This window comes from Trachemys scripta, chromosome 6 (genome assembly GCF_013100865.1).
Source record: "Trachemys scripta elegans isolate TJP31775 chromosome 6, CAS_Tse_1.0, whole genome shotgun sequence".
Taxonomy (NCBI): Eukaryota; Metazoa; Chordata; order Testudines; family Emydidae; genus Trachemys; species Trachemys scripta.
The window spans coordinates 43,162,946-43,183,387 of record NC_048303.1 but is presented as its reverse complement, the minus strand read 5'-3'; the positions used below and the strand labels follow the sequence as shown (position 1 = coordinate 43,183,387).

General features: G+C 43.1%; 2 protein-coding genes across 3 annotated transcripts in view; one reads left to right on the top strand and one right to left on the bottom strand.

The window, feature by feature from the left end:
• IQGAP2 (IQ motif containing GTPase activating protein 2) overlaps window positions 1-20,442 on the top strand; it is a 238,682-nt gene that overhangs the window by 166,421 nt on the left and 51,819 nt on the right. For both annotated transcript variants that reach the window (XM_034774640.1, XM_034774641.1), the window contains one exon: window positions 7,589-7,679. In XM_034774640.1, coding sequence (XP_034630531.1) covers window positions 7,589-7,679 — 91 coding nt within the window. The remainder of the gene's footprint in view (window positions 1-7,588; window positions 7,680-20,442) is intronic.
• F2RL2 (coagulation factor II thrombin receptor like 2) lies at window positions 492-4,596 on the bottom strand. The gene is made up of 2 exons (XM_034774644.1): window positions 4,353-4,596; window positions 492-2,479 (listed from the first exon to the last, which is right to left on the bottom strand). Exons 1-2 carry the CDS (start codon window positions 4,414-4,416, stop codon window positions 1,389-1,391), a joined length of 1,155 nt encoding a protein of 384 aa, XP_034630535.1. The 5' UTR covers window positions 4,417-4,596; the 3' UTR covers window positions 492-1,388.

Below are 20,442 nucleotides of genomic sequence, written 5' to 3'. Positions count from 1 at the left end.
TACAGTTGCCCTGCTGTCCCCCTTCTATGGGCAGGTCTTCACTGGGGGTTAAGTCGACCTAAGTTACACAACTCTAGCTACATGAATAACATAGCTGGAGTCGACGTAGCTTAGGTCGACTTACTGCAGTGTCTACACGAGAAACACTCCCATCAACTTACCTTATGCTTCTCGTTCTGGTGGACTACCAGAGTCGATGGGAGAGCGATTGGCCGTCAATTTAGCAGGTCTTCACTGGACCCGCTAAATCAACCCCACAATGGCTCGATTGCCGCAGCATCTTTTCTTGCTTTTTGCAGTCCTTTCTCTGCTACTTTAAATGTGCTTTTTCTCTCCTTTTGCTCTGTGAAAAACTCTCAAAAAAGCAACCCAAATAACTGATTACTGCAAAGGAAAGAATGAATTTTTTTTTAAAAAGTATGTATTTGAGAACGCAATATATTCAGTCTAATAAATTACAGTAATTTGGGTTGTAACTTGTAACAGGGGCAGCTAAACATTTTTAGACAGATATGATTTTAAGTTGTCTCCTTTTTAAACAGCGAAGACTATATTCAGTTTCTTCAGCCACTTTTTATTTTATTTGGCCTTTTACTGGCAAAACCAAAGTTCAATAAAATCCAGCATACTCACCGTTCCTGCCCCCTAGAAGAGCTCCTGTTCATATAAGCAGACGTTGCCTCCAATTTAACTGTCATAGTTTTAAGGATGAGGTATGGAGGTTAAAAGCAAGTGTCTGATTTGCAAGTATTAGTTAGGACTGTACCTGATTTTCATTACTTCAGTGCAGTGGTTCTCAACCCGTGTCCCATCTGCAGCCCAATTAGCACACAGCTGCAGCCTGTAAATGGCTTTTCTTCTTACTGCACTTCAAAAGTGAAAATGTTTCTATAGAGGGCAAAATAGAAATCCACATTGAGCATAAGTTAGCGGTATTAGGTATTTTCAGGGTAGCCAACCCAAAGTTTTCAAAAATAGTGATATTGGCTTAAAAATACCATTCGAGTTTTATTTGCCCTCTGTTGTTGGAATTTTTAGGATTCACATTTTCGGACCTTTCTCCATAGAAGTGAGGGCTAGAAACGTAATAGTTTTTTAAAAATGAAAACAGATTCTCACCTGAATCAGGAGTAGTGGCTTCAAGAACAGCACCAAAACTTGTGATAAAATTGCAAGACTGTATTTTTAGAAGTCTTTTTAACATAAAATTTGGAAGCAAGTAAATCTTAAGAAGAAACTTTTGAACTGCTGCTTTCTTTTTTCGTTAAAAAAGACCAATTAGAATTTATAAAACAATAGTTAATTGAGTAGAGTATTTTTATTTTGTTGAATTATCAGACATTTATATATCTGTCACAAAATAATAAATGTTGGACATTTAATTAAACTCATTCTTCCCTGGATATTTTTACCATTGTGAGATAAACATTGGATTGCTCTCTGATTTTGGACATCAGATAGTAAAGGAATGGATCAAGGCAACTGTTTAAACTGCTTAGAGACAAAGCAATAAGATAGAAAAAATACAAGCCATCTGTTTTGTTGTAGTAGTAATTAACGTGATGGACAATAAGTATGATGTTGCTTGGTGTGAAGCAGATGGCAAAAATCATAAGGATCAAGAGACTTATTTTAACATACCAAAACCACTTCCACTCATAAGTATTGAGCGTTTGGATAATTGAGATGTAACAAAAAATAATAATGGTCAGTGGTATTACAAATCCAAAGATTGCTAAAGAGATGAAGTAGTAGAATTGGAATGGTGATAAAGTTTCACAGGCATTATGTACATCGTGGCAGGTAAAGATATTTAATTGCTCCAAGTAGTAGCTTTGCTTCATTATGCAGAATGGCAGCATGTACAGGAAAACAATTGTCCACACAATTCCACATACTAGTGTTGCATAGGTTCGCTTTGGCAGACTTCTGTAGGTGAACGGATGAACAATAGCCACATAACGACTGATACTGATGCACATGAGGAGTAGAATGGAGCAATACATATTGCCATAGAAAATGGCAGTCGTAGTTCGGCACATTATTTCTCCAAATATCCAGTTGTTTCCATTGAGATGGTATGCTATCTTGAATGGCAGTATGATACAGAATAGAAAATCTGAAATGGCTAAATTTGTATAGAAGATGGCAGTACAAACAGATCTGATTCTGAAAAACAGCATCCACAGGGTGATGGCATTTGATGGCACACCTAATAAAACTACAAGAATATATGTTGCAGGTACTAGTTTGGTGCTCAAAGAACTACTAAGGTACTCCATTGTGGTATTATTAACTTTCAGTATTGAGCCATTTGACTTCCCTGAAGAGCATTTGTGTTCTTTGTTGTGAACAGTCTTTGTCCAGCCTTCTATATCAGAAAGGGGAATATAATCATAAGTGCCTTGTGGCATTCCACGAAAGGTCTTAATATCAGGCACATCTTGTCTTCCGGAGCTGTTATCACCATGTTTAGAATCTAAGATTTAAAAAAAGAAAATAGCTAAATCATAAGATATGTACTCTGGACAGAGTCATGATGTATACCTTTTTTCTGAGATAAATTAGCGCAGCTCTAATCTGAAGAATGATTCTATAAAAATGGCATTGTGGTGTACTGTGTTGTCTCTGATTTCTGTATCACATGTGGTATGGCAAACCCCTCATAATTTTATTTATAAATGGACTCTCAGCCCTGAATACTCACAATACAGCTTGATCAAGTCCAGCTTTCTGTTTTAAGAATAATCCAGTTTTTATGGTAGAATTATGCTTATGATATCTGTGCGACATCATTGTCTTTAGTGGATTTTCACAGGTGTAACTGCTTGAAATTGATAAACCATGCTGATGTACAAAGAGAGAATATAATTGTTGATTCACATGCCCTCAGCTGTTGGCTCAGCAGTGCAAACAGGAATAATAAGCACTAAAATTTTTGTCACTTAAGCAAGCACATATGACTGTGTAAAAGGTAAATACGTTGAATAAGATGATGCCATTTTTACATACCCATTTTTCAAATTAGAACTATATGTAGAAATGTTTGCCCTTTATCTTTACATATAAAAATCTTCCTTATATGGTATTCAAACACCAAGAGTCTTGTCCCCACCCTCTTATTAAAAAATAAATAAAAAGCTAGCCACACTGGCTCTTTACCTCTTGGCTCAGACAGCAAACCAGATTCCCTCCTGTTAGCATGAAGAAGCAATGATGTAGCTACTACTCTCCATTGTTATGGGGCAGGGCAGCTATTGTCTTAAGTACTGAGAATGGGGCTAATCATCTGTGTTTTATTTCTGATTCTACAGCTGGCAAATCTATCTGCTTCAGTTCCACCGTGTGGTTATCGTCATTAAAGTAAACATTCTCTTACTATTTAGACAAAGATTAATGAGCATATTTAGCCTCTTCTCCTAATGTCAACAATCTCGATAAGGCTTAGCATAGAATTTTGTAAAGATGTGCTAGTACCAAAAGTGTTCAAAACAAAAAGCGTGCAAAACAATAATCCTACTTTGCACCTATATAACGTCTTTCATTTGTATCTTGTAGCCATAATAAAGTTTTTGCTATTTGTATAATATATAATTGGAATCCTAGCTCCAGAATTCTGAACAAACTGTAAGATGTAGAGCAGTCCTGTTTGAATCTTTGAATCCTAGTCTTTTTGTCCTAACGTGACATAACTAATTTCTTCTGGATAAAAAAATACAGGAAATAACAATTAGATGCAGGCATTGCCACCATGACAGAGTACGCATAGGTAGCAGATTTCAGTAAGACTATGCTATTTTTAGTCACATCTCTGGGCATGACTGCCCTTTAAAGAGACTGGCGTATCAGAGCATTTTTAAAATAAATAAATACAAAAACAATTAATCTTCATAGAAAATGCCTAGTTCTGCTCCCACTGAAATCATTGTGTTTTTCTCACAAACTCCAGTGAGACTCTGGGTCCAATGTTTTGGAATGGTGACTTTCCCAAGTGGTACCTTCTGTGAAGTGTTAATCCTGTATTTATGATGCCCTCTTTCTACACTGAAGGTGTGATCCCACAAATTCAGTACTGTAGGAACAAGTACTGTAGGGGAAGTGGGTTATGCGGGAAATCACATTTCAGTAAACACAAAAACAATTGCCTTTTGTCAATTGCAAAACTATCAAGGGCCACTATGGGGAGAAATTCAAGATAACTGAAATAGAGCAATCAAAATCTGCCTCAGCTGAGACTTTGTATGCGGTGTATCAGCCTGCTGATAAAAGCATCTAAAAGATAAGCACAAGGCTCATGGTACCAGCTGAAATATACAGATAATATAAAATACATCTAGAAGCAGAGGGCTTACCTCTTTGCTGTAGACTTGAGGACAGAGACAGCAATCCAGTTATAATTAAGACCAATGTTTTCATTGTTCCAAGTTAAATCCAGTTGGAAAAATGCCTCTTTAATTCAGTTGAAAAGGTTTTTAAATCCACATTTTTGGGTAAAAGACCTTGGGGTTTTAGGTCTGCCATCCAGAAGCATTCTGTGTGTACGGGATTTATAGAAACTAACTAGTTTGTTCTTTCTCTAGTACAGCAATAGGGTGTGACATCTGAATGTGTAAATACACATGACTCAGTTTCAACCTCTGGCTGATATGGAAGAGATTACATTGCTTTAACTTCTGTAATTTAACTCCTAATTTACCATGAACATGAAGAGTTTTTTAGTCTTTCTGTACTTTGTTGGAATTTGTACATAAAAAATTCAGAAGAAAATATTTTCTGCTTAGAATATTCACAGAAAGTGTTTGACATCTCGAGTCCCCAATCAAAGATCAGAGCCCCGTTGTGCTAATATGTACAAATATGTAGTAAAAAGAAAGTCCATGCCCTAAAGGCTTACAAACTTGATTAATTCCAAGAGGAAACGAATGCATGGTGTTGGCGGGGCTGAGGAAGGGAGGATGAGGTAACGATACAAGCATGTTTCACACAGACTAGCTGGGCTCTGCTCTAGCGTGTCACTTGCCTATCAGTTATCAATTGACAGTGGTCTCTGTAGGCTCTGTCCTGTCCCGTCTGCTTTGTTTAAACAGTTCCTATCCCTGACCAGTCTACATCTTTAGGAAATGTTACACAAATTACTTTTTAAAGCTTCCTACGTGTCACATGATGAGTGACTAGCTTCCAGCATGCAACTTCAAAATGCTGGACAACACCACTGGCTTCCAACTTACTGGTAAGATTAGAATAACAAATTATTACCTGGCCCAAGAGCCGTATGCTTACCAGTACTATAATAATTCTGGAAAAAATCTGAGATCCTGGGGAGTTAAAATATTTCATGCCTCACTCCCCAATCCCAATGTTCCAGCTGAAGTTTAGTGACTCACCCTTTTAATGATACTCTGAACAATGTAATTTTGATTTGCAATAGCTGCAACATACACCCTATGATGAGTCTGAGGTATAGTTGATTCTGATCATACTTGTAAGGCATTTCTGTTCTGAAATCTTTGTCCTCATGCATAGCTTGTGCCTAACTTGACAGTTTGGTAGGAAGTGAAATGTATTTTGAGTTTTAATTAAAAGTTTATTGTTTAGATGGAAGATCTTTGAACCGGATGCCAGAATTAAAATATTCTGAGACTAATGTGAGACTGTCGTATTGAAGTTTTATAAGAAAATAAGCAAACAGTAATGCATTCTGGAAGCTTACAGTTGTTTCCTCTGTAAATCCTCATAGCAAACTTGGGGAGGAGAGGGAGAGAGAAAAATTACACTAACTTAAAAATAGTAGTTGACTTTTTGTTCCTGGTATTTAAGACTCAAAAGTGTGGGGAAAAGTGACCTGAAATGCAAATTGTGTTCACAAATGCTTTTTCTACATCAATTTGTACTCTTCCCCACTGTTTTAATCGGGATCAAATGCAGTTTACTATAAGAAAATTCTTGTGTAAATGCTGATCAAAAACATACATGTGCTGTGCATGGATAGATACATTCTTGTCACACTTACCACACAAATATCTGTTCCACTTTTCTAATGAAAGAGCTTTTACACATCCTCTCTCCTCTCATTACCATTACATCTGCAAAGTACAGATTCATTTGGGTTTTGGCCTGAAATAAAATAAGTTAAAACACTGAGATCCACCATCAAACTGGTTGACCACACGTGACTAGGCTAACTTAGCATTCCACTCCTATGTGACATCTTCCTAACTTTCATTTTTTGTAGGTATGTATTTGTACAATTTTGTATCTTTGCTAAAGTGACATTTATGGGTTTCATAATCTAATGTAACTCCTGTACTTTTGTCTTTCTCTATAGAAAGTCTCCCTGTGTTATAAGAAATTGAAAAAATTTCATGTTTGCAGTTACCATTTATATCTTCATTAAGCAATGGAAGCAATTTACTTCTGCAGTTGAGTCCTCCCAGCCAACTGCTGACACTGTAACATTGCTTTCCAGCTAGTTGTTAATGGGTGCGGACTTTGATTTCTGATCACTGAATGAGACCATTTAAGTACCTCCTAAATCAGTCTTCCCTCCGATAGCATCTAGCATTTTTAAGTTGGTTTTTGGCAGCAGTGTCCTCTGGCTTTACTTCTTCTCTGATATTCCAGGCATTAATTTAAGATTTGCATGCTAGAAATTGTGCCATTCTTTGAGATTGGGGGTGGAAAACAAAATCCCAAATTTCTGGTGCACAGTTATTTCAATGATGAATGCACTAGAAACACCTTAGTTGAGCTTAACTTCAGTCTGACCTTGCTAGGGTCTCTTCTTTTGTGCTCACAATTCTGCATATTAAATCATGCCTGCAGTTATTTACTTCAGTTTGTCTGTATATTTAGGCACTTAAACCTCCAAATGCCTTATTTTGGACTGCAAATTGGGGGCACACACAAGAAGCTGTTTTTGAAAATTTGGCTTGTATTGCGTATGAGGTAAAATTCAATAATCGGTAGTTATCCAATAAAAATAACACCTGCCTTGGTATGTACTTCATGATTTAAAAAATCAAGGCATGAAAGCAATCATTGCATTACTAAAACTGAGCTATCTTTCTGTGTGAAAGTTCATACTGATACTTTTGATGTCTTTTTACTTGTCTGTACATATGCATGATTTCCAATGAAGAGCTTTGAAAGAAAAGTTAACTGTTTGTAACCTTCTATTGGATTTATGTTATTCCTTGAGGAATCATATTGCTATCTGAATGCACCTTTTCCTTTGTTTACTTGTGAATTATGGAAATTGAACTGTCGCTAAATTAACTCTGTTCAGAAATCTACATCTGTCTTCAGTAGAATAAACCTACTATCCAAGCTTTCACATGTTAAATGGAATTTTGCATTTTGGTGAACATAACATACTTTTCTTCAGCACAGTAAGTGTATCTAAATGTTAGCTTTTTTTTCTGCGATTTTTATTTGTTCATTGCTAGGTTCATATAGTCAAATTAGGTTTAGTGTCCTCAGGCTTTCAGAAGGGCTTTCTGTCCACTGAAGCTTTAATAATGTGTGTTTTCAGACTGAGTTTGACTTACTGTATTTTATGTATAAGTATTTCTCCATTCCTCTCTCCCAGGAATGTCATGACGAGTCCGCAGTTCTCTGGCTAGATGAGATACAAAAAGGAATCAATGATGCTAATAGGAATATAGAAAAAGCAGCAAATTGTAAGTATCAGCCTGAATCTACATTGAAATACCACTTTTTCAGGATAAAGAAAGATGAGATTTTGAACTCTTTTTATCCATGTACACTTCAATATGTTGGCTAGATTAAGTTACAGTTAATTATTTTTAGGAAACAAAATATATTTTTTTCATTACAGTGAGATTGAGTATGATTAAAATAAGAATTAAATGTAAAATAATGTAATTACATCTATCTAAAACAGTTGTCCTTGTATCTTACTTAGTAATTTTGGAAATCAGTATTACCCAAGGTAATAGAAGAGCAAAGATTTCAAATGCAAATACATTTTCACAGCACTGATGAAATACAGTATATTAATAAATCTCCCTTGCATAGATATGAAAATAGATTCAAGGAGGGAATGAGACAAGTGAAGCATTTCATATAAGAGATTTTGCTTGTTTGACAAGTTTCTATGTGGTAATAGAAAACATTTGAAAGGAGTCCTGTGTATAAGTAAGTCCTGACCTATGTTGCAAGACTGAATTCCTACATGGTTACAGTCTTGGTTAGTCAGATTTCTTATTTCATAACAACGCCTCTTAACAAATGCCAGTAAATACTCCAACTTAGTCACATGTCCTTAATTTTTCAAAGTACTAACAAAAAATTTGTTTGTTTTTTGTGGCAAAATGATGATTATTCCAATTCATAATGCACCAGTTTGCTTTAAATCTGACAGATTTCAAACAAATCTGAAGGGTTTATAAATACAGTAACTCCTCACTTAACATTGTAGTTATGTTCCTGAAAAATGTGACTTGAAGTGAAATGATGTTAAGCGAATCCAATTTCCCCCCAAAAATGAATGTAAATGGGATGGGGGGTTAGGTTCCAGGGGAAAATTTTTTTTTGCCATACAGTACAATACTATAGTTGGGAGGTGCCCCGCCTTACCCCACACAGGCACAGCTCTCCAAGTACTGGCACTGGAGACAATGAGGCAGGCAAGGAGGCTGAAGGTGCTGTAGGGTAGGAGGAGCACGTTGCATGGCGGCAGCTTCCCCTATTCTGCAAGCACCAGGGGTGGGGGGCTCAATCCTCAGCCTGCCCACGCCACCCTTTCCCCCAAGCCCTCACCCTTAACCCGCCTCTTCTCCCCCCCTCTTCCCCCTTTACTCCACATGCCGCGTCCTCGCTCCTCTCCTGCCCACGGCAATCAGTTGGCTTGCAGCGTTCAGGAGGGAGGGGAGAGGAGCGAGGACACAGAGTGCAAGCTTCCCCTCCTTCCCCTGCCCCTTGAATGCCACAAGCCAGCTGATTGCCATGGGTAGGAGGCAGCGGGGAGAGGGGGAGGCGCACCGCATCCTCGCTCCTCCCTACTTCCTCCTGCCCACGGCAATCAGCTGGCTTGCGGCATTCAGGGGACAGGAGAGAGAGGGGAGGAGCGAGGACATATGGCGCGCAACCTCCCCCCTCCCTGCCGCCCACGGCAATCAGCTGGTTTGCGGCGTTCGGGAGGCAGGGAAGGGAGGAGTCTGTGCGCTGAGTCCTCGCTCCTCCTTCCCCCCCCCCTCCTGAATGCCGCAAGCCAGTTGATTGCCACGAGCAGGAGGCGGGGGGAGGGAGGGGGAAGGTGCTGATCCGTGGGGTCTGTCGGTGGGTGGGAGGCGCTGGGGGGGGGGGGGGGGGCTGGGGGGGGGGGGGGGGGCTGCCAGCTGTGGACAAAGCAGGCAGCCAAACGACGTTATAGCGAAGCATTGCACAACTTTAAATGGAGCATCTTCTGTAACTGAGCAGGGACATAAGATCAAAACAACATTAAGTGGGGAGTTACTGTGCATGTGCAAACTGTCCAGGAATTCCAAATCGAGAATGCTGCACAGTAGTGAGAGACTCAACTGAAAACAAGAGCATCGGTTTTCTGACAAGCATATGGAAATGCTATGTGAGAAATGTCTTGAGGAGGGGGCTCTTTATTTACTGATTTATTCCTGAATGTACAGAATGTGCTGAAAAAAGCCTTTAATTTAATCAAATAAAAAAAATAAAATAAAAGGCTCAAATCTCTTGGTAATGTGAAATGCACTTTGGTCGCTATTTGGCACAGTAAATTCCTTACATTCAAACTTCCTCCAGCCTAAGAGACTTAAATGGCATTTTAGGGTGTAAGCTTTCATATATTTAGATAGTTTTAGTTAATATTTTTACTTAATGCTTGCACTATTTTCACTGACATCACAGAAAGGCTTAATTTATTCTGATTTGTTCTGTACTTTTGTGGTTGATACAGTACTTCTATCTAAAGCTTTCATATATTAGCTCAGTTTAGCTCATTACTATAATTTTAATACTGAGTGTATCAAAACAATAACTTCTAAATATTTTAAAAAGCAACAGAGGGTCCTGTGGTACCTTTAAGACTAACAGAAGTATTGGGAGCATAAGCTTTCATGGGTAAGAACCTCACTTCTTCGGATGCAAGCGAAGAAGAAGTGAGGTTCTTACCCACGAAGGCACCTTTAAGAACCTCACTTCTTCGTTTGCATCTGAAGAAGTGAGGTTCTTACCCATGAAAGCTTATGCTCCCAATACTTCTGTTAGTCTTAAAGGTGCCACAGGACCCTCTGTTGCTTTTTACAGATTCAGACTAACCCGGCTACCCCTCTGATTCTGAATATTTTGATAGACTTCCTCCTGCTTTTTCTTAATTTTTTTTCTCCACAAAGACCACATTCAAGTACTATGGAAAGGGCAAGTGTCATTTGCCTTATGAAAAATTATTTTCAGTCACATTTCAGGTTATTTCTAATCTCTGTCAACTGGCCACACAGTGCAATTTGTGGGGCATTCTTTCATCTGTATCTGTAAAATCTGGATTTTACTGCTATTCCCACTTATTTCTTTTTAACTATACTATGTTCATGTCTCAATCAGTTTAGTATAGAGTAACTTGCTTTTGAAATACTTTGTATTACTCTGTTCTTCGAGTGCTTGCTCATGTTGATTCTGTTCTAGTGTGTGCGCGCCCACTTGCACAGTTGTTGGAATTTTTTGCCTTAGTGGTACAGTAACTCCCCACTTAACGTCCTCTCGCTTAACATTGTTTTGATCTTAAATCCCTGCTCAATTACAGAACATTCTCCATTTAAAGTTGTGCAATGCTTCGCTATAACTTCATATGGCTGCTTGCTTTGTCCACAGCTGGGGGAAGGAGTGAGGACTCAGCGTGCAGGCTCCCCCTCCCTCCCCTGCCTCCCAAACGCTGTAAACCAGCTGATTGCCACGGGCAGGAGGGAGGGGGGAGGAGCGAGCATGTTGCGCACCCCCTCCCTCCTGCCCGTGGCAATCAGCTGGTTTGCAGCGTTTGGGAGGCAAGGGAGGGAGGGGGAGCCTGCGCGCCGAGTCCTCACTCCTTCCCCCTCCCTCCTGAATGCCGCAAGCCAGCTGATTGCCACGGGCAGGAGGGAGGGGGGAGGAGCGAAGACACTGCGTGTGGAGTAGAGGGGGAGGAAGAAGAGATCGGTTATGGGTGGGGGCTTGGGGGAAGGAGTGGCGTGGGCGGGCTGAGGGTTGAGTCCCCTGCCCCTGGTGCTTGCAGAGTAGGGGAAGCTGCTGCTGCTGCATAACGTGCTTCTCCTAGCCTACAGCACCTTCAGCCTCCTTGCCCCCTCATTGTCTCCAGTGCCAGTGGGCTGTGCCTGTGTGGGGTAAGGCGGGGGCACCTCCCAACTATAGTACTGTACTGTATGGCAAAAAATAATTCCCTGGAACCTAACTCTTCCCCCCCTCTCCCCCCCTTCCCCCATTTACATTCATTCTTATGGGGAAATTGGATTCGCTTAACATCGTTTCACTTAATCACATTTTTCAGGAACATAACTACAACGTTAAGTGAGGAGTTACTGTACTTAGTTTTAAGTGTTTAGAGTTAAGTGTTAGTGAGAGTCCCAGGAGGGACTTTGCACCAGGATGGGGCAGGCCCCGTTCCCCAGGCTTCAAATCGTGCTCATCCGCCAACAGGCCTATGCCTGTTAGTGACCCCCATGGCAGCTGCTTGAAGTGCTTGGGAGAGTCGCACATAAAGGAGAAGTGCAGAATCTGTGTAAACTTTGAACCCAGGACTCAGAAAGACCAGGACATCTGTCTAAAGGCCCTCCTCAGGAGGCTGCACTTCACCTGGCATCGGTGCAGAGCACCCCACCGGCACTGGGTTCCTCCCGGCACCGTTTCCCCTCACCTGTGCCCAAGAAATGACAGAATAAGGTGCATCGGGTTCCACCAATGCAAGACCATTCACTGCCACAGCACCAATCCCCCCTCACCCCGGCACTGTTCCTTGGAAAGGCGTTGGTTGCCACCTTCCAGGCCCCGGTCCCCTGCACTGAAAGTGAGCCACTAGACGCAAGCTTCCCCAGCCCCGCCATGGTCCCCGGAAGGTGACTGGTCTGAGTCGAAACGGGAGTTTAGCCCCTCACCAAAGAAACACTGATCTTCTTCGGCTCTGGAGACCAGCACAGCACCTGGGGGGGGAGGGGGGAGTGGCAACTGGGCCACTGGCCAGCCCAATGGCCTTATTGGAACCCTTGGGCCGTGTACTTGCACTGGGCTTGGAACATGGTCCAGACTCTGACGTGGGGTTGGAAGAGCAAGTGCGAATGCCGAGGGAGCCATCCCCAGAGTGGGAAGGTGCCCCAGCCCCTCCCCTGTGGTGCCTTTGTCGCTGAACAAGGGAGTGGCAGGCACCTCCCACGCCAGCCCTTCCGATGACTTAAAGGAGCACCAGGCCCTACTCAAAAGGGGGTTCCAACCTGAAACTGGAGGCCGAGGAGCTGGAAGAGCAGTCGGACACCCTCTTTGACATGCCATCACCTGCAGTCCCAGTACAGATCACGCTGCCAGTCCATGAAGGGTTTCTCAAGATTGCTACAGTGCTGTGGCAAACTCTCTCATCTATTCTGTCCACTTCCAAATGGGCAGAAAAGAAACATTGTCTCCACTAAGGGGTTTGAATATGTTTATACACACCCACCCCTTGGGTTGCTGGTTGTATTGGCAGCCAACAAAAGGGACAGGCAGGGTCCAATGAGTGCCCCACGTAAGAATAAGGATGCCCAAAGACTGGACTTTTTTGGAAGGAAAATGTATTCGATGGCCAGTCTCCAGTTTCAGGTGTCCAACCACCAGGCCTTGTTTAATCTGTGGGACTCCCTCAACAAGTTTAAGGAAGCTTTGCCACAGGACCTTGGCTAAGAGTTTGCCACAATCCTGGAGGAGGGCAAGGCGGTGGTAAGGGGCTCCCTCCAGATGGCCTGGGACGCTGCTGATTTGGCTGCCAGAGTCATTGCCTCAGCGGTGGTAATGAGGCGCAGCTCCTGGCTACAGTCCTCGGGTCTGTCCCAGGAGATGCAGTCCTCCATCCAGGACCTTCTGTTTGAGGCTTTTCTCGGAACTGACTGATGCAAGGCTGCATGGCTTTAAAGATTCCTGCCATTCTGCGCTTGCTGGGCCTCCACATGCCACAGACAGCAAGGAAGCAGTTCTGGGCCCCTCTGCCACATAGGTCCTGGTGTCCTCCTTGGCAAAGTGCCTACAAAAGAAAAGAGAGAGACCGGGGGGAGGGTAAACGCTGTCGCCCCTCTTCCTTTCGTTTGCTGACAGAACTCGGCCCTGCAAGACACCAATGGGGCCAGAGGCAAGCATTTTGATGGTGCACTTGAGGATGGCACCTTAGTAGGATTCCAGGATCCACCTTCCTATTCTTTCCTCAACCACCTGCGTCCCTTCTGGTCAGCATGGTCGCGATTAACCTCCGATCATTAGGGGCTCAGCATAATCTCTTTGGGCTACACCCTGCAGTTCTACGCCACCCCTCCCTTCCCCATCCCTCTTCATGGACCATTCACACGAGCAACTCCTCGTTCAGGAGGTGGAGAACCTCCTACAGCTGGGGCCAGTAGAAGGAAATGAGAGGGAAAGGATTCTACTCTTGCTGTTTCCTAATCCCAAAGCGAAAGGGGGCCTAAGACCCATTCTGGACCTGTGACACCTCAACAAATATCTCAAGAAGTTGAAGTTTCACATGGTCTCCCTAACCTCTATCATCCCCTCCCTGAATCCGGGAGACTGGTACGCCGCCCTCAACATTCATATCTCCATTTTCCAACAGCACACAGTTTCTTCCTTTCATGGTGGGCCAATGCCATTTCCAGTTCATGGCACTACCCTTCAGACTCTCAATGGTTCCGAGAGTATTTACAAAGCGTATGGCACCGGTGGTTGCTTACCTGAGGCGTCAGGGTGTTCAGGTCTATCCGTTCCTTGACTGGCTCATCAAGGGAAGGTCTCGGGACCAGGTGCAAAGGAACCTCAGTCTGGTACATTCCACCTGTCATGATCTGGGCCTGTTGATAAACAAAAAGAAATTGAACCTGACACCAGTGCAATGCATAGAATTCATAGGAGCGGTACTAGGCTCCATGCAGGCCAGAGCCTTCCTCCCGGAGGCCTGTTTCCAGGCTATGAACAACCTGATCTCGCACGTGAGCGCCCACCCACTCACCACTGCTCGCACGTGCTTGAGGTTGTTGGGCCACTTGGTAGCCTGTACTGATGTGGTGCAGCACATATGGCTCCACCTCAGATCCCTGCAGGCATGGCTGGCATCGGTCTATGTCCCCAACAGGCACGATCTAGACAGTGTAGTCAGGGTGCTAGATCATATACTGTCATCCCTGGAATGGTGGTTAAACCCTGGTTCGGTGTTGAAGGGGGTCTCTTTCGTGGCCCTGGTCCTGTCGGTCGCCCAACCCGAGTCTGAAGCATCGGAGACCAGGGTCACCGACAGTACCGGGGCCACAAATGGGAGTGCCACGTATTCTACTTGATTCGCAGGATCAACAGAAGCTCCCTGTCCAATGCCTTTTTGCTCCCGTGGTTGGGGGCTCTGCTGTATACCTTCACACCAATGCCATTAATCCACAGAGTCCTCATGAACATCAAGCAGGACAAGGCGAAGGTAATTCTGATAGTTCCAGCGTGGCCTCGTCAACACTGGTTCGGTACACTGTTGGACCTCTCGGTGGCAGCTCTATTGCAGTTACCGTTCTGGCCAGACCTGCTTTCACAGAACCATGTCAGGCTTCTGCACCCACACCTAGCCACACTGCATCTGACGGCTTGACTGCTGCACGGTTGAACGTAGAGAAGCAGGAGTGCTTGGCCCATGTCCAATAGGCCCTGTTGGGCAGCAGGAAGTCCTCCACCAGGGCAACCTACCTGATAAATGGAAACTGTTTGTTTGTGTCGGGCCTTGGACAAAGGTCTTCGGCCTGACCAGGCCTCGCTGCAGTCGATCCTGGACTACCTTCTACATCTCAAGCTCCATGGCCTGTCTCTTTTGTCAATCAAGGTCCACTTGGCCACCATTTCAGCCTTCCACTCTCCGTTCCAGGACAGGTTAGTCTTTGCTCATGACGGTCCGGTTTCTAAAGCAGCTCTATCCTCAGGTCCATGATCCCATCACTCCCTGGGACCTGAACCTTGTACTGTCACGGCTCATGGGCTCCACCTTCGAGCCATTGACCTCTTGTATCCTTCTGCTCTCATGGAAGGTGTCATTTTTGGTGGCGATAACATCCGCTCATAGGGTCTCTGATATTAGAGCGCTCCCCTCGTAGCCACTCTACATGGTATTCTACAAGGACAAGGTTCAGCTGCAGCTGCACCCAGTTTTCCTGCCCAAGGTAGTTTCGCAGTTTCATACCGACATTTACTTACCGGTCTTCTTTCCAAAACCTCATAAATCAGATGAGGATTGCAGACGACACTCTCTGGATGTCAGGAGAGCACTAGCCTTTTATATTGAAAGGACTAAGACGTTCCGTAAATTGACAGAGCTCTTCATCGTGGTGGCAGACAGGATGAAGGGCCTTCCTGTGTCCACCCAGAGAATTTCATTATGGATCACTGCCTGTATCCATTTTTGCTATGAATAGGCAAAAGTGCAACCGCCAGCAATTGTAACCACCCATTCAACAAGGGCACAAGCCTCGTCAGCTGCCTTCCTGGCCCATGTGCCGATTCAAGATGTCTGCAGGGCCATGACCTGGTCATCCATCCATACGTTCACGTTCCATTATGCGATCACCCAGCAAGCCCGGGACGATGCTGCCTTCGGTAGAGCAGTACTGCAAGCCACACAACCAGGAACTCGAAGCCCACCTCCAGAAATAGTGCTTGTGAGTCACTTAGAATGGAATTGACACGAACAAGCACTTGTTACCTACCTTTTCGTAACTACTGTTCTTCAAGATGTGTTGCTTATGTCCATTCTATTACCTGCCCTCCTACCCCTCTATTGGAGTTGCCAGCAAGAAGTTGCCACCCCTATGGATACTGCTGAGACAAAAAATTCCAACAATTGTGCTGTGGGTGTGCACACACCTAGAATGGAATGAACATGAGCATCACATCTCGAAGAACAACAGTTACGAAAAGGTAGGTAACCGTTTTTCCTCTACCCCTGTATATTGTTAATTATTCAAATAAAACAGCCTTCCCCAGTCAACAGAAAAGATCAAACCATATACAATGCTGATCAACTATATATAATAACGAGAATGGAGCATTGAGCTAAGCAAGAAAGAATAACAGATTACTAAACTCTTATATACAGGAATTTACAAACTAAAATGTATAAATGAAATTGTAAATTACCCAGTCCTTATCTGAAATGCTAAAGTAGCTTTCTTTTACCTTCAGTCTGTTTTGGGACCTGGAAATGATATCACTAGCAGTCAAAGCCCCCAGCTTGACCTGCTGTTCCTTACTTGAGAGGGGGAAAAATGAGCTTTAAACTAGTCCTTCAGGCCATTGCTGTACATGCCTGAGAATTTGCTTCCAGTCCAAGCAGAGGATCAACCAGCAAAAGTTTTAGAATAGGAATCCTGTAAATTTAATTGGCAACAATATACAGTAAAAGCTGTTTTATCCAGCACATCACCAACCAGAAAGCTCTATAAACTGGCATTTCTGATCATCTTTGAAATTCTAGTTTTTCTGGTTGGCGCAGGGCTGGCAAGGGGTTGGGGTGTGGGAGCGGATGTGGCACATGGGTTCTGGGAGGGAGTTTCAGTGCAGGAGGAGGGTGGGGGCAGCAGGTTGGGGTGTGGGGTGCTGGATCTGGGGGGCGCTCACCTCAGGCGGCTCCTAGGCGGAGGCTCGGCAGGTGGCTCTGCGCGCTGTCTGCGCCTGCAGGCACTGCTCCTACAGCTTCCATTGGCCGTGATTCCCAGCCAGTGGAAGCTGTGGAGCTAGCGAGTGGGGCAGAGGCAGTGCGCGGAGCCATCTGCCACGCCTCTACCTAGGACCAGCCGGGATAGGTTGCCTCTTGCAGGGAGCCGCCCGAGGTGAGCACCTCCTGGATCCGGCACTTTGCAACCCAACCTGCTGCCCTGAGCGGGGCCCCCCCCCATCCAAACACTCTCCCAGAGCCCATGCTCCACACCCTCTCCCATGCGCCAGCCCCACATCCCCTCCCGCACCCACACTCCCACCCTCTTAGTTAACTGGTATTTTTCACTTACTGGCACTCCCCATTCTCCCAACATGCCGGATAAAACAGTTTTTACTGTAATTACCGCTGATATGTGGTCATCAAATGTTTTGCCATTACTACATTTTTTTCGATTCCACTTTCAGTAGTTGTATTTTGTTTGCTAAAGATCAACCTATTGTGTTAAATGAAAATGTTCCTTGGATGTTGAGAGTGTAGAATAAAACAAACCTTCGTAGTATTGAACATGTATGGCTAGCTACTGAAGATGCGTAGCTCTTTAATGTTGCTGAATTTGATGCTGCTATTGTTTTTAAGATTAACTGAACCTCGTGCCTTGATTTAATCAATCAGATGCGCTTAAAACCTTTGGAGGAAACCTTAACAGATCAAACATCTGTGAAAAGCATGTGGCTTTTATTGTCTGAGAATGGCTCAAATGCATGTATTTACCCACATTGAACATTTTTGCACTTGGGAATTCTAATGTCTCCTTTGATGAGGATAAGTGCTTTTAATGAAGCTGTGAGGCCAAGGCATGAGAAACATGAAGGAAAATCTGTGCACAAAGAAAAACAGATCTTTAAAATTGTAAATAAAGATAAGAAAAAATTAGAGAATGAGACTGGAATAGACAAGATTGTGTTTACTCATTTAGGAGCAATATAAATATTGACATTCTAAAGGTTATATAGTTTGTTCCCTGCTAATTTCCACACAAACATTGTATCACATTGCTAGATAATACTAGAGGCATTACTATGCAATAAGAAATCTGACTGAGCAAGGCTGGGACTATGTGGGAACTAGTAAAAAGATGCAATAATAGACTTTTTAATAGTCTGTTTTATTTATGGCGCCATGTTTTTATTAAATACATACCATGAATATTCTTGAGCTTTAGCATTCAAAAAGCAGGATTTTCAAGCAATACAATTTTTTTTAACAAGTCACAAACGCAACCTTTAATAAAAAAAAAAAAAAAAAAAAAAAGTCATTAAAGCCACTGCTCAGCATGGAACAAAAGAAGTCAGTAGAACAAATAATATCCATATCCTGCCAAGGCAACTCAGTGTCATCAATTTTCAGATGAGAAATGTTGGGTTTACAAATTTCCCACAAGGAATGTGACCCTTTTAGAGCAAGTGTGCTTTGTTTGAAGATGCTAACACACACTAAGATCAAATGGTCTAGACTTGAACTCTATTTTCTTGTCACGTTGAGAATTTTCATATTGACCCATAAAACTCAGAGGCTTTTTTAAGAAGGCAAACAAATTAAAGAACAGTGCATGCAAAAATAAAGGCAAACTAAAAGTGTCATGTTAGCCATTGTTTAGAACAAAAATTAACTGAAGTGTTTGACACAATTTCAGTAAAAGGGATTTATGTACAAAAGGAATCTATTTTTGAAGAGGGGGTGGAAGGAGGATGTCGATAACTGCATAAAATCAAAGAATGAACTGAGAGACGTGACGAACTAAAAAATGCCTGTTTCATTAGGAAGTCTTGAGCTTCCTGTAAGCTTATTTCTGAGATTTGTTTAAAGATTTCCACATAGATGAGAGAGTAGTGGTAAAAATGTTTTGATTTCATGGTGTAATTTTGACAAACATGACATCTCACGTGAAACTTTCCACATTCACAAAAAACTTTGTGGAACTTGTGTATTCTCTTTTTAAAAACCTGTATATCCATAAAAATTGACACATTTGCAGAATGTTGGAATGGGCTTTACTATTCACACCATACTTCTTCAGGTGCTTGGACTGACTTGCGTTTAAGCCATTTTATTCTATTTTTGTGAGTGGGAGAGTCACAGGGCGAGCTTGCGTCACAGTTCACTTTGCTCCTATGACAAGAACTAGCAAAGCAGGTCTTTTATACCTTGCATGCATTACTAGCAGCCACAGAAATCCTGTGTTTTGGGAGAGTCCACATCACAGGAGTGAGCTGATCTTTGGCCCTCTTAAAGGATCAGTTTCATTCTGTGACAGGACTGCTGCATTTTGTGTATCTGAGCCAGTTGAAGGGTCAGGGGAAAACACTGGTGGTGACTAGTCCAGTATTTGAGATTCTAAATACTACAGGAACTGAGGGGTATACCTGGGAATCTACTTTTTTGCTGTCCTTGAATTAGTAAGTTTTGCTGTTTAGTATAGTCTTACCATGAAAACACAGTCCCTGAGAGGAGAACTCTTTAGAACCAAAAAAAAAGAGAGTTGGAGCAGCAGCAGCTCTGTTAAGAGTCATTTCTTCAGAAGAAGCCCCACTGTCAATGTGCTAGAGATAGGTGCAGGAGGGCCAGTCGCAAAGTATGGTATAACTGCCTCAGCTACCTGTCCTACCAAGGCACTCCTAATGAACAGTGTTAATGTACCTAACCTAACCTTCTGTACCAAACTACTGCTGTTGCTGTTTAGATTTCTGTCTTCTTGTTGCCGATATTCTAAGGCCAGTCAGTGGCAGCATGGCAGACTAGGCATGATCGTTTCTAGCTTTGGAAGGGTCTGTGTGCCATGTATAGGTTAGTTTCTTTTAAGTTTAGACAAACAGTGGGATCCTACTTGGTGAAAAGGTTGGGTGTGTCTAATCTTGCTGTGGGTTTCTGTGTTGTCTTGCATACAGTTTGCCTGCTCTCAACTAATGCTTACTTGTTGTTTTCAGAGTGACAATGAAGCTCTGTCTCCTCCCTAGCCTAAATTTAGGCTTTCATTAGTTAGTTAGTTAGTATCAAGTTTACAAAAAAGCTCTTTCATTTTACCAGATTTTCACTTGCTGACTTGGGGAGATGTCTTGTTGGGGGATTATCTTCTCCATCCTGTAGGCTGTTTGTTGCTCTGACGCTGCAAGTCCCTCCTGCGTCAGCTTTATTGGGGGTAGCAATATGTATGCGGACAGAGGTCAGGGGAGGGGAATATCCAGCTTCAGCTTTGAGCAGGACACGTGTGCAAGTTAAGAAAATTGCATATGCCACTTCAGTCTAATGCACAAGTTTATAGACTCATAGACTCTAAGGTCAGAAGGGACCATTATGATCATCTGGACTGACCCCCTGCATGTTGCAGGCCACAAAACCGTCCCTACCCCTTCCCTTGACTCTGCTGTTGAAGTCCCCAAATCCTGTGTTTTAGTGACTTCAACTGGCAGAGAATCCTCCAGCTAGCGACCCCCGCCCCATGCTGCGGAGGAAGGCGAAAAACCTCCAGGGCCTCAGCCAATCTACCCTGGAGGAAAATTCCTTCC